Source organism: Oryctolagus cuniculus, chromosome 7, assembly GCF_964237555.1.
Source record: "Oryctolagus cuniculus chromosome 7, mOryCun1.1, whole genome shotgun sequence".
Taxonomy (NCBI): domain Eukaryota; kingdom Metazoa; phylum Chordata; class Mammalia; order Lagomorpha; family Leporidae; genus Oryctolagus; species Oryctolagus cuniculus.
This window is the reverse complement of record NC_091438.1, coordinates 119,847,302-119,860,082: the sequence shown is the minus strand read 5'-3', so window position 1 is coordinate 119,860,082 and position 12,781 is coordinate 119,847,302. Positions and strand designations below refer to the sequence as shown.

General features: G+C 56.2%; 1 protein-coding gene across 2 annotated transcripts in view; it reads right to left on the bottom strand.

Annotated features, from left to right (window-relative positions):
* The window catches only part of SLC1A7 (solute carrier family 1 member 7), a 41,927-nt gene extending 29,146 nt beyond the window's left edge, over positions 1–12,781 (bottom strand). For both annotated transcript variants that reach the window (XR_011390702.1, XM_051856484.2), the window contains exons 1-2: positions 12,623–12,781; positions 6,710–6,789 (exon numbers count right to left, since the gene is read on the bottom strand). Coding sequence is in view for 1 of the 2 variants with exons in the window: in XM_051856484.2 (XP_051712444.1) it covers positions 6,710–6,789; positions 12,623–12,757 (215 nt within the window). In the remaining variant the exon portion in view is untranslated. The remainder of the gene's footprint in view (positions 1–6,709; positions 6,790–12,622) is intronic.

The window sequence follows — 12,781 nt, the reverse complement described above, 5'->3', positions numbered from 1 at the left end:
CTCGTGAGGGAGCCACGGAGACCTGCAGCTGGGGAGCAGCGCGCTGCAGGCACACAGCAGTCGAGTTGGCTTCCCAAATGCAGAGGTGCAGAGGCAGAGAAGGAGGGGAGTGAAGGAAACAGGCGGACACACCCTAAGGAGACTCCCAGGATCCATGCCCTGGGGAGGGCCTCCCCGAGGGTGGGCAGGCTCTGTGACTTGCCTCCAAGAGAGTCATCGCACCATTGGGTAACACAGGACTTGGTCTTGGAAGACTGGAGCGTGATAGAGCCACCTGCTGGCCTTGACCCAGCTTAGCTCTGTGCTGTGACCTCCAGCCGAGAGGCCAGGAGGCTGGAGCAGCAGGTGGCCTCCAGCTGACCCCTGAAGTGGGGTCTTCCCTGGGGGAGCCTGCAGGTGGGAGGGAAGCACAGCGGCCAGCTAGACTGCAGCCTCGGAGACACCTGCTGAGGACTCACCTGGGCCACGCCTGGACCCCTGACCTACAGAAATGGCGAGGTAATGGCCACGCGGCTGACACCACCAAGTCCTTGGTGATTTGTTACATTGGGGAGAGCAAGCCAGAGAGAGTGAGAGACAGAGAGAGAGAGTGAGAGACAGAGATACCCAGGGGATGGTGGAAGGCCTGATGCAGCGAAGTGTGACCCTTATCTGTCTCTTTCTGCTGACTACGGTGAAGTTGCTGACTGTGACCTATTGGAAGCGAGGAATGTCCGTGTGCACGGGGTGGGGGGTGGGGGGGACTGCAAGGGTAGGTTGCACTCAGCTGGATTTGGGAAGGCTCAGGCTAAGGGCTGGCTTGGAATAGATTCTAGAAAAAAAAAAGAGAGACTCAAGAATTAGAAGATGCTGGACTATGAGCAGAGTGACTGAGCCAGGCTCCAGTGCAGGCCCACCGGCCTCACCTCCCTCCCACTGGACCTCCCTTCTCAGGAACCAAGTGTCTTTGTGACTATGCATCCACCAGCTGATGAGGCCCCCCCCCCACCCCAGCCAGGCCGAGTTCTTTGTCCCTTGAGTGAATCCTCACTGTCACCAGCCACAGTTCTTTGCTTATCTGCGGATCTCCAGTCTCCTGCATACTTGGGTTGCCCTGAGCACCAGGCAGAGGTCAAGGTGAAAGACCAGTGGGAAATGAACCTGATCCCCTCCCAGGGTCTCACAGAAGCCGTGATGCACTGGGCCCTTTCCAGGGAGGGGGCTCTCCCGTGGAGCCCTCCCCCTCGCCGGGGGCACTCCCTGTCCAGGGAGGCGACTGCTTACTCCAGGGAGGACTGTCACTTCTCTGCTCAGATTGTCCAACTGTGCTTCAGAAAAGCCTCTGCACCTGCAATGGGGCTCCCCAGCTGTGACCTACGGATCGCTCACTGAACTGACGTCACTGAGCCACTGGGGTCCCCAGCAGTGTTGGTGCAGCAGATGGGTTGTCACCAACATGCAAGGAGCTGGGAGGGCTTCTGACAGAAACTTGAGCTAGATCTGTGCTGGGGCGCAACGTGCTGGGAACTGGGTCCCCAGTGTGGTGGTGTGGAGGCCCAGGGGAAGACAGCTGGGTTGGGAGCAGATGAATGCTGTTCTCAGGGGACTGGTTTAGTTCTCACAGGCACAGGTTGTCATAAGCCAGCCTGAATCCTGATCGGCACTGCCCCCCCCCACACACATGTGCTCCTGCCATGGGGCCCTCACCTGAGCCCAGCAGATGCCAGTGCCAAGCTCTTGGGCCTCCAGAACTGAGGGCCTCTACAACGATCTTTAGAAAGAGTGAGAATTAAACTAAGTTAAGGGGGTTAAGAGAAAAGAGCTTTGTGGCAGGGTCAGCAGGAGCAGAGGTGTGGAGACAGGAAAGCATGAGGTGTGCCTGGGGACAGCTGGTGACCAGCCTGTTCCCGGGGCTTGGGGCAGGGAAGGGGGTGTGGGCAGTCATGAGAGCCAAACTTTGGGACCTACACTTGCAGGTCACTGGAACCTGAAGCATTGTCCTCCCACTGCCCAATAGCAATCACGTGACAGGAAACCCATCTCCTGGGGTCACCTCTTGGCGCCCTTGGGGATGGAAGGGCAGCAGCCCTCATACCCGGCAGAAGGTGTGACCCTGGGCATTTGCAAAAGCCATCAGAACATGGCCCTCTCGGGCTTCCTGGCGGCTCTGGTTCGGGAAGCCTGGGCGAGCTCGGACATCTGAATGCATTGAAGCTGCTCTGATGATTCTGCTGCGCCCAGAGCGACAGCGCCGGCCTGGGCTCCCAGGAACGGGAGCTCAGGGCCAGCGGTGGGCAGACGGGTGCGCTGAGGCGGGCTCACGGACGGGGAGGCTGGGGCTCCGAGATGCATCACGCCTCCCCGTGACGGTTCAGCTTTCCCTCGGAGGGCAAATTTTGAAGCACTTGCGTTTTTCCTGCGACACGGCTGCTCTGCACCAGCCCAAATTGTAACTAAGCAAACAAGCTGGATGCACACACTTGCTTTTCTCAAGTTCACACCACAGTGCTGTCCCAGCCAGGAGAAGACACTCGTCCGGTGCAAGGGGATGAGCTGTTTGGGAGCCAGGACTGGGGAGTGGGGAGTCCTCAGGCACCAGGAAAATGGGAGCCCGGGGTGGGAGCGCTGCCCCCGGGCACCTGACCCTGTGTGGTGCGGGCAGCCCGGCTTCTGAACGGGATTCTTGTTAATTAAGTGACTTGCTCAAGGCCACACAGCTAACAGCAGCAGGGCCAGGACAGGTATCAGGTCCGCCTGACTCCAGGGTCCACGCGGGGCTCTGCCTTCACAGTGCTGCTGTGAGCAAGCTGCCAGGTCAGCAGGGTGCACAGCTGCCTAGCAGGAGCCTGGGGCTGCTCGTCGGTGCACTGCTGTGGTCCTGGGGCACTGGCTGTTTGCTGTCAGTGCCCCATAGCTGCTGAGACAGCATCGTGGTCTCTGCAGGACCCAGACAGCACACACAGGATCACGGAACTCACTCTTTGTTCATGAATCCTCATGCTGACAAATGTTAAAAGTACCTACTATGTGCCCGACCCTGGCCCGGGGGCTGACCATCCAGAGCTGAAGCTCCAGGCATTATTGTTGGGGCCGGTGCTGTGGCATAGTGGGTAAAGCTGCTGCCTGCGCCGCCTTCATCCTAGATGGGCACCGGTTTGAGTCCCAGGTGCTCCACTTCTAATCCAGCTCCCTGCTAACGCACCTGGGAAAGCTGCAGAGGATGGCCCAAGTGCTTGGGCCCCTGCACCCAGGTGGGAGACCCGAATGAAACTCCTGGCTCCCGGCTTTGACTTGGCTTAGCCCTGGCTATGCAGCCATCTGGGGAGTGAACAAGCAGATGGAAGATTCTCTCTCTCTCTGTAAATCTGCTTTTCAAGTAAATGAACACATCTTTAAAAAAAGACAGCATTGTCCCCGACTCTATGGTGCCTACCGTCCAGTGCCAGATGGAGAAGTCACCAATGCGTACATTAGAGCATCAGTGTCTAATGAGTAAGGAAGGGGAACAGGGCGCCGTGAGGTGGAGCAAGGGCCTTGCTAAGAGGCGCCAGGTACACTGAGAGCTGGGGGAGAGGAGGAGGAGGAGGTGCCCATGTTCCAGGCAGAAGGAACTGCATGTGTGGGCCCCCCGAGGTGGGGGAGGGTCTGGTCTGCTTAGGGGCCTGAAGGCCGGTAGCGCTAGCATGACTGTGACGTGAGCCGAGATGGGGGAGAAGGCAGGCGCAGCTCACGTCCAGGTCGAGGGGTTGGGGCTTCGTTCTAATGCCTCGGAAGTCACTGGGAGTGCATGAGTGGCCGAGCACCACGTGCTTCTCATGAGCTCCATTCAAGCCCGGTAGAGGATGGGTGGGAGGGGCTGGGAGCAAGCAGACTGGCCAGGGAACAGGTGCAGGAGGAGTGCTGGGCCCTGGGATGAAGCCGCTGGAGTTGCTGCCGGACTGGCCGTGTGGGTGAGGGGAAGGGAATGACCGAGGCGCCTGGCGGAATGACTGGGCACACAGGGCTGTCCTTTACTCTGTCAGTGAGGGGCAAGCAGCAAACAAGAGAGGGAACCAGTTTGCTGGGCAAAGTTTCCAAGCTGGTGGCATTAAACTTAGGATGCTTGTGAACCATCGGAGTGGAGACATCCAACATGAGGTTGGTTCATCAAGGGTGGGGCTGGGAGGAGAGGCCTGGGAGCCAGATCTGCACAGAGGTAGCTTTTTAAAGCCTTGAGAAATTTCAACATTGTGGGGTGAGTAGAGGAAGAGACTCTGGGATGGAGGGCAGAGAGCAGGCGAAAAGTAGGCTGGAAGGCCAGGTGGAGCAGTGAGCAACCACGAGGAGGGGGCGGGTACAGGAACTGAGTGTTCTTTGGATTTAGCAATTGGGGGGGGGGTTACTGGTGACCTTGAAAGATTCACAGACTCAGCGCATGACGCAGAACATGCCTAGAGGGAACTGGCATTGTGGTGTAGCAGGTTAAGCCACCGCTTGCAACACCGGATCCCATTACCGAGCTCCAGTTTGAGTTCCAGCCACTTTGCTTCCAATCCAGCTCCCTGCTACTAGCCTGGGAAAGCAGTAGAAGACGGCTCCAATGCTTGAACCCCGCCACCCATGTGGGAGACCTGGATGGAGTCCAGGCTCCTGGCTTTGTTGAGGCTATTAGGGGAGTAAACCAGCAGATGGAACACTCTCTCTCTCTCTCTCCTCTCTCATCTCTTCCTCTATCCCTCTGTCATTCTGCTTTTGAATTAAATAAATAAATAAATAAATAAATCTTTTTTAAAAAAAGGATGCATGGATGGATCAGTGTTGTGGCACAGTGAGTTAAACTGCCCCTTGCAACAATAGCATCTCATACTGGGGTGCTGGTTTGAGTCCCAGCTACTCTGTGTGTCTGATCCAGTTTCTTGATAATGCACCTGGGAAGACAGTGGAAGATGCCCAGGTAGTGGGTCCCTGCCACCCACAAGAGGGGTCTAGATGGAGTTCCTGGCTCCTGGTTCGGCCTGGCCCAGCTCTGGCTATTGCGGCCATTTGGGGAGTGAAATAGTAAATGGAAAAAGATCCATCTCTCTGTCTTTCCCCTCTGATGCTCTGCCTTTCAAATAAATTAATTTTTTAAAAAAAGATGCATAAAGGGGCAGGTGTTCAGCACAGTGGTTAAGACCCTGCTTGGGACATCCTTATCCTGTATCAGAGTGCCTGGGTTCGAATCTCAGCTCTGCTTCTGATTCCAGCTTCCTGGTAATGCACACCTGGGAAGTAGCAAGTGATGGCTCAGATGGTTGGGTCACTGCCACATAAATGGGAGACTTGAAATGAGTTCCGGGCTCCTGGTTTCAGTTTGTCCCAGCCCCAGCTGTTGTGGGCACTTGATGAATGAACCAGTAGATGGAAGAATTCTGCTTCTCTGTCTGTCTCTGTCTCTCTTTCAAACAAACAAAAATTTAAAGGAATTAAAAGAGATGAGTTTGTAGTGTGTGTGTGTGTGTGTGTGTGTGCTTAAAAGATGCATAGAGGAGCCAGCACTGAGCTGTGGCACAGAGGGTTAAAGCCCCAGCCTGCAGCGCCAGCATCCCATATGGGCACCAAAATTTGTATCTCAGCTGCTCCTCTTCCGATCCAGCTCTCTGCTATGGCCTGAGAAAGCAGTGGAAGATGGCCCAAGTCCTTGGGCCCCTGCACCTGCATGAGAGACCTGGAAGAAACTCCTGACTTCAGATCAGCCCAGCTCTGGCCATTGTGGCCATTTGGGGAATGAACCAGCAAATGGAAGACCTCTCTCTCCTCTCCTCTCTCTCTCTCTCTCTCTCTCTCTCTCTCTCTCTCTCTCTCTGCCTCTGTTTCTCTGTAACTCTGATTTAAAATGAATAAATAAATCTTAAAAAAAAAAAAAAGTTGCACAGAGAGAAGACCGCAGCCAGCATGGGTTGGGGAGTCAGGGAGGACCACCTGAAGGAGGTGGTGTCTCAGGAGCGCCTGGAAGGCTGGGTCTGAGGAGCTAAATGCTGCCTGTGAGGGAGAGGGTGAGGAGCTGGCAGGGGAGCCAGGAGGACAGGGCCACTTCCCTCCCTGCAGAGGACTCCCGGGAGGGGACGATTACACAGCACAGGGCTCTGACACCCCCAGGCTGGCCAGCTCACTACATGTCTGGACGCTCCGAGTCCCAGAGAGAGCCCCAGCTCTCGGTGCTGGGCACTGAGCGGTCTCCAGTGATTCCCATGAGCCTCACTCTACAGGGTGAAGTCTGAATGTTTCGGGCTGGTGTTCAAGGGCTCACCCTCCAGGTTCATCCTGCCATCCCCCTGCTGCGATGTGGCCCCTGAACCCTCTGCATGCTCAAACAAGCAGTCTTCATGACAACCTGTGATCCCCATTTTTCAGAGGGGAAACTGAGGCTTAGGTTGGATAACCAGCACAGGGTTGCACCCTGGGCCAGGAGAGCACGGTTGAAGGGTCCCCAGGGCTGCCTTTGCCCTGCCCTGCTGGCCCTGAGATGTGTGGGAGTCAGATCTTGTCCTGTGGCTCTCCACCACTTGTTCAGGCCAGCAAAGACTCCACTCATGGGAGTAACATAACCAATGACCCAGACGCAGGCCTACAGCCCACAAAGGGCCTCTGATGCCAGCACGCCCAAGGCCTGCAGCTGCGATCCGGCCACCGACAGCGGCAGCAGGCCTGGCACGGGACCTGGCCTCACCCGCCCCACCGCAGCCCACCCAGGAAATACCCAGCCCCTCACCTGGACACCACCAGAGGTAGGATCAGCATCTTCAACATCCTCATCAAGAGCTCTCCAGGGAACTGCAGGTAACTAATTTCCTGAAAAGGCAGTGGGGGTTGAGGTTAGAGTAGGCGATGCAGACTTCACAGCTGCCCAGCTCGTTGGCACCCGCCCATCTCACACGTGGGCAGCAGAGTCCATGAGAAGGAACCGGTTTTGAAATCTAACAGACCTGGGTCCCAACGTTGGCTGCCTCTGCTCTTCCCCCAGATGTGCGGCCTTAAGCACTTTACCGAAGCGCTCTGATATGTCCTCCTCTGTACCATGAGGACAGTAAACACTTCGGGAGGGCCAGGCGCGGCTTCTGACGCCGGCATCCCGTACTGGAGCGCTGGTCCCAGCCCTGGCTGCTCCCCTTCTGATCCAGCTGCCTACGGAGGCAAGGCTCAGAGCCCCTGCCACCCACAGGGGAGACCTGCACGGAGTCCCAGGCTCCTGTTTCAGCTTGGACCAGCCCCATCTGTTGTGGCCATCTGGGGAGTGAACCAGTGGATGGAAGATTCTCTCTCTCTCTTCCTCTCTCTCTCCTCCTGACTTTCAAATAAATCTTTAAGAAATAAAATAAATGCCCCGGGAGGCTTACATGAGAGGAGGCCCAGGAGCACTTGGCTCAGAGCCTGGAGGAGGGTAAACACCAACCCTGGAAGAGAACGGCTGTCCCCGTCTGCACCGTCCACCTGCCTGTCCCGGTGCAGAGTCCGTCTCGGCCGGCAGGTGTGAGAGGTAGGAGGGCAGGCCTGCGTGCTGTTCCCACGTTCATTCAACCCACCTGTGCCAAGCCTCCTCCTGGGCACCCAAAAATGAATGGGGCCTGGCTCCTGCCTGGGAGAGGGTCCCAGTCTCGTTTATGAGGAGAGGTAAGCGGGCCACGGCCTCCAGTGAGCAGTTCCTCCACCTGTACAGGGACTGTGCCCCCTCCCCCAAAAGTGCTGAGGCAGAGCAAGAGTGAGGGGCGTGGGGCTGAGACTCCACTCAGTATAAGGAGCCTCTCTGCGGCAGGAGTCTCTTTCTTTCTTCTTTTTTTAAAGTTATTATTCATCTGAAAGGCAGAGTTAGAGAGAGAAAGAGAGATCTTCCAGCTGCTGGTTCACTCTCCAAATGACTGCAATAGCAGAAGCTGGGCCTGGCTAAAGCCAAGACAAGGACTCCATCCTGGTCTCCCGCGTGGGTGGCGGGGCCCAGGAGCTTGGGCCACCTTCTGCTGCCTTTCCAGGCACATTGGCAGGGAGCTGGATGGGCAGCGGAGCAGCCGGGACATGAACCAGCGCTCATATGGGACATCGACATCACAGGTGGCGGCTTAACCCGCTGTGCCACAAAGCTGGCCCCTGTGGGGCAGAATTTGTTTCTTGGGTCCATCATAGGCTGCTGGCTCCAGCCTATTCATGGATCTTTCTAGAGCCAAACCCTTGCTCAATCAGCTGTCTCCCCAGGAACAAGGTCACACCATTGGAACTTGGCAACTGAGGAGGAAGGGAGCTCTGAGCCCAGCGAAGTTTCTGAGACCACAGCAGGTGATCGCTTCCTTCCTCGTACTAAGCAAGCACCTGCTGCTACGTGACCCCCACCTGAGCCCGGTGCCTGGTTCCTAAACGCTGAGTTGAGCTCCGTTTTGCTATTTCCACCACCCCGGCTCGGGGCGCTTGGAATTGTGTGAGGGATGTCACACTCTGCACTTTCCAGGGCCTTGGGAAGCCCCCTCGGGCTCGGGTGAGGCTCTGAGGTCCTGTGTGCAGCAGAGGGGCTGGGGACCCCCAGGGCAGGGGCGTGGGGGAGGAGCTGGTTTCCCTCTGGGAGTGGGTGGGGTGGTGGAGGGCTTTCCTCTGAGGCTTCAGCGGGAGACGTCTCCTCCCCCTGCTGGCTGGGGAATGCGGTTGGCAGCCGACCCAAAGGCATGCTCCGGATCCCAGACTCATGCATGGCTGAGTCCATGACCGCCGGTCCCCCAGGCCCGACTGTTCTGGTTACAAAATTCCCAGCTGTGGCTCTGCCTTCAGCCCCAGGCCTCAGCCCCATCTGGGGCAGCGCCTTGCACTTGCACAGTTCTCCCAGACAAACTGCCCTGGCACAGGCTCCTGCAGAGAGACGCGTCCACTTGCTGTGCTCTGCCGAGTGAGGTCGTTCAGCCCCATCTCTTCCCGAGCTGCCTGGTCTGTTGAAGTCTCAGTGTCTTTTTCTCCATCGTCCCATTTTATATTCTCTCTGTTCCTGGCAGTTATTTTGTTGTTGCTTTTCTTTTTTAATATTTTTTATGTTTTTATTTTAAAGGCAGAATTGACACAGAGACAGAGGCAGAGACAGAGAGAGATCCTCCATCCTCTGGTTCACTCCCCCAGATGTCTGCAACAGCTGAGGCTGGCCCAGGCCGAAGCCAGGAGCCAGGAACTCCATCCGGGTCTCCCATAGTGGGTGGCAGGTATGCAGGTACTTGCGCCGTCTTTGGCTGCTTCCCAGGAGCATCAGAGGGAGCAGGATTGGAAGTGCAGTCGTTGGGGGCCCGGAATGGCACCCCGATATGGGAGGCAGGTGTCCCAAGAGGCAGTTTAACCCACTGTGCCACAACCCCTGTTGTTTAACCCACTGTGCCACAATGCCCATGCCCTGGTGGTTCTTATCTTTAAAAGATTCTGTTACTATGATTTGAGCAGAATTCTAGGAAGGGAACAAAAGTGGATGCAATGGTTATTGCCACAGTATAGCTGGCAGTCTGGAAATGATGGATCATTTTAAATGAAATACTTAAATCCAAGGATAAAATCTTGTGTTTTTGTAAGTTCTTTTCATGGATAGAATATTTTGCCACTTTCCAAGTTGTTTATAATTTTTGCCTGTTGCATAAGGTTACAAAATAGGAAGGCTCAGTTTCTGAGTCACAGGCTAAGAGATCAAACAGAGAAATCCTGGATTTCGATGTAAGATGCCGAGAAAGCCAATTCCTGCCAAATAATTGTTCTAAGACGCCACATCCTTCCTTCAGTTTATCTGGCCGGTTAAGCCAGGCCAGAACTCGCTTGCATTTCCAAACAGATGGAGAAGGCAGCTTTAGCAAAGCAGCCCCCGGTGAATTTGGCCTTTAATAATAGGCCTTGTAATTTATTTTCACAAAATAATCTTCCTGCAGAAAATACATCTTTGTTGTTGAGGAGAACTAAAGAGAGCAGACTACGGATTGTGCCATTGCCAGTTTAACTCAACAAACAGTGGAAGGTTCTCTGTGCCTAACACTGAGCGAGGCTCACATTTTGGTTTAAGAAAGCCCACGTGTTGTCCAGCAATGTGCAGTCTGGGGAAAGAAATAAGCAGGCTCACAGATGGCCCTGAGGCAGCAGCGGGGCTCTGAGGGCATGGGCGTGGCGTGAACAGGGAGGAGGGGACTCCTTCAGTTGTAAACAGGTCTAAAAGACTTTTAATAAAACATGTAAAATTTAGTTTTAGGGGCTGGCATGGTAGCGTAGCAGTTTGAGTCAGCACTTGCCACACTGGCATCCTGGGTCAGAGGACCAGGTCAAGTCCTGGCTGCTCTGCTTCTGATCCAGCTCCCTGCTAATGCGCCTGGGAGAGCAGCAGGTGGTGGCTCAGGTACCTGGATCCCTGCCACCCGTGTGGGAGACCTACATGGAGTTCCAGGCTTGTGGCTTTGGCTGTAGTCATTTGGGGAGTGAACCAGTGGGTGGAGGAGCTCTGTCTCTCTGCCTTTCAAATAAATAAAATAAATAAAACATGTTAAAATTTATGTATTTGAAAGGGGTGGGGGGAGAGAGAGAGAGATTTCCCATCTGCTGGTTCACTCCCCAGATGCCTGCACTACAGCAGTCAGGCCTGGGCCAGGCGCATGCCAGGAGCTGGGAGCCCACTCTGGGTCTCTGACGCGGGTGGCAGAGCCACAGCTGCCTGAGCCATCACCTGCTGCCTCCAGAGGCTGGATGGGGCAAGGCTGTCTTAAGTGGCATCCTCACTATCGTGCCCAATGCCCATCCCTGAAAGACTTTTGTAAGGTGTGGAACCTGAGACGCTTCCTGGTGTAGGAAGGATGCTGGGTGGGTGGGGGTGGGGGGGCAGGTAACATCCAGTAAGCACTTACTATGGCATGCACTGTTTGCCGCTCACAATAATCCCGGCACATGTACACTGCCCGTCCTCCCAGCCATTCCATTTTACAGATAATGAAGCTGAGGCTTGGGGAGGAAGCTGGATTTCATGCCGGCATTTACTAGCAAAGTCAAGTTCAGGGGTCCACTGCCCCCAGTGTCCACACTTGTCAGGCTTGAGCTCAGTTCCCGGAAGAGGGGCCATGTCTACACCCTGAGCCCCTGCTGGACACCCATGAGCTGCAGGAGGAAGGATTCTGTGCAACAGGGAGTGCAACAGGAGCCCCTGGCGGCCTCTCTCCTTGACCAAACTCTACACAGTCTCCTCCGAGCCCTCTTTCCCCTAGGCCTTGCCCTTGGGCCCTGCCTTGGACTTGCACGGTCTGACTACAGCCCCAAACCCTGCTGAGTAAGTTTGGTGAGAACCCCTCACTTCTGAAACCCCTTGGTGCCCCGCCCAGGTACCCAATCATCCCGGCTGCTCGCAGCAGGCATCCCCGACCCCAGTTCCGCCCTGCCCCCCACTCGCTGCTGGCTGTAAATCCCCAGCTGCCCATGTATCCTTGGGGCAGAGTCCTCCCTTCCTACCTCCCATGGGAGGCCTGACCCCCTAGTCCTGAATCAAGTCCTCTTTGCTATTTGCACAGGTGTCAGAGTCCTGTGGGTGCCTCTCCTCTCCCGTGGGAGAGGCATCTTTAGCCGAGGCCCTTACGGAGACCCCACTCCCCCTCGATATGTCCCATCAGCCGCCACATCCCGCAGGCTCCCCTTCTGGAACCTGTTCTTGAACCTGTCCCTCCCACGCCCACCCCCACTCCCCAGCCCTACTCTGGCCGTGCCTTGCCCCTACAGCTGCCCTCACTTGGCCCCTGCAGGCCACCCCATCCTCCACGTGGCACTCAGGGGTCCCTCCCGAGCTCAGAGCCGACCACATCACTCTGCTGCTCCAAAGCTTCTCATGACTGCCCCATGTCCACACTCAGTGATGGGACCCACGGGCGTGCTGGCCCCTGGGCTGCAGCCCCTGCCTCCCCTGTAGCTTCCGGCAGCCACAAACGCTTGCTCCACACCCGAGTCCCCAGTCTTTCTGCCCCTTGCCTTGCTCCTGCTCCTTCCTCTGCCTATAGTGCCGCTCCTGGCTGGCTGGTTTATGGGCTGCCTGGAGGAGGTGTTGTTCGATGCCTGCTTTGAGCTCTTACAGTAGCCTGTTTTTCCTCTACCACAGCCCCCGGCCTGCAGGGACACTGACGAGGCCTCCTCCCCGCCCTACCCCCATCCCCAGCCTGGTCATGCCATTAGCCATTTTATTCAAGTCTCACTCAAATCCTACATGGTGAGACTGGGGTTATGGCGCAATGGGTTAAAGCCCTGACCTGAAGCACCGGCATCCCATGTGGGCGCTGTGTTCTAGTCCTGCCTGCTCCTCTTCTGATCCAGCTCTCTGGTATGGCCTGGGAAAGCAGTAGAAGATGGCCCAAGTCCTTGGGACCCTGTACCCATGTGGGAGACCCTGAGGAAGCTCCTGGCTCCTGGCTTCAGATCGGCATAGCTCTGGCCGTTGCAGCCATCTGGGGAGTGAACCAGTGGATGGAAGACCTCTCTTTATCTCTACCTCTCTCTGTAACTCTTTCAAATAAATAAAATATATCTTTAAAAAATTTAAAAAATCCTACATGGCATTCATCACACCTACGTCACAGGTGAGAAAACTGGGACCCTAGAGGCGTTGTGACTCATGACCCGCCCCCCCCAGCGGGGCCCTGAGGTGCTCCAGGTGGCTGACCTGGGGTGAGAGGCGCCGGGTCCTCAGGAAGAAGCCAAGGAGGCAGCCCACGATGACTGACAGCACCGAGAGGATGAGCAGCCCGTTCCGCCGGCACACGTCCCTGCCCCGCGCCAGGATGGCACTCAGCACCATGGCGAGCCCGGCCTGCTGGCCCGG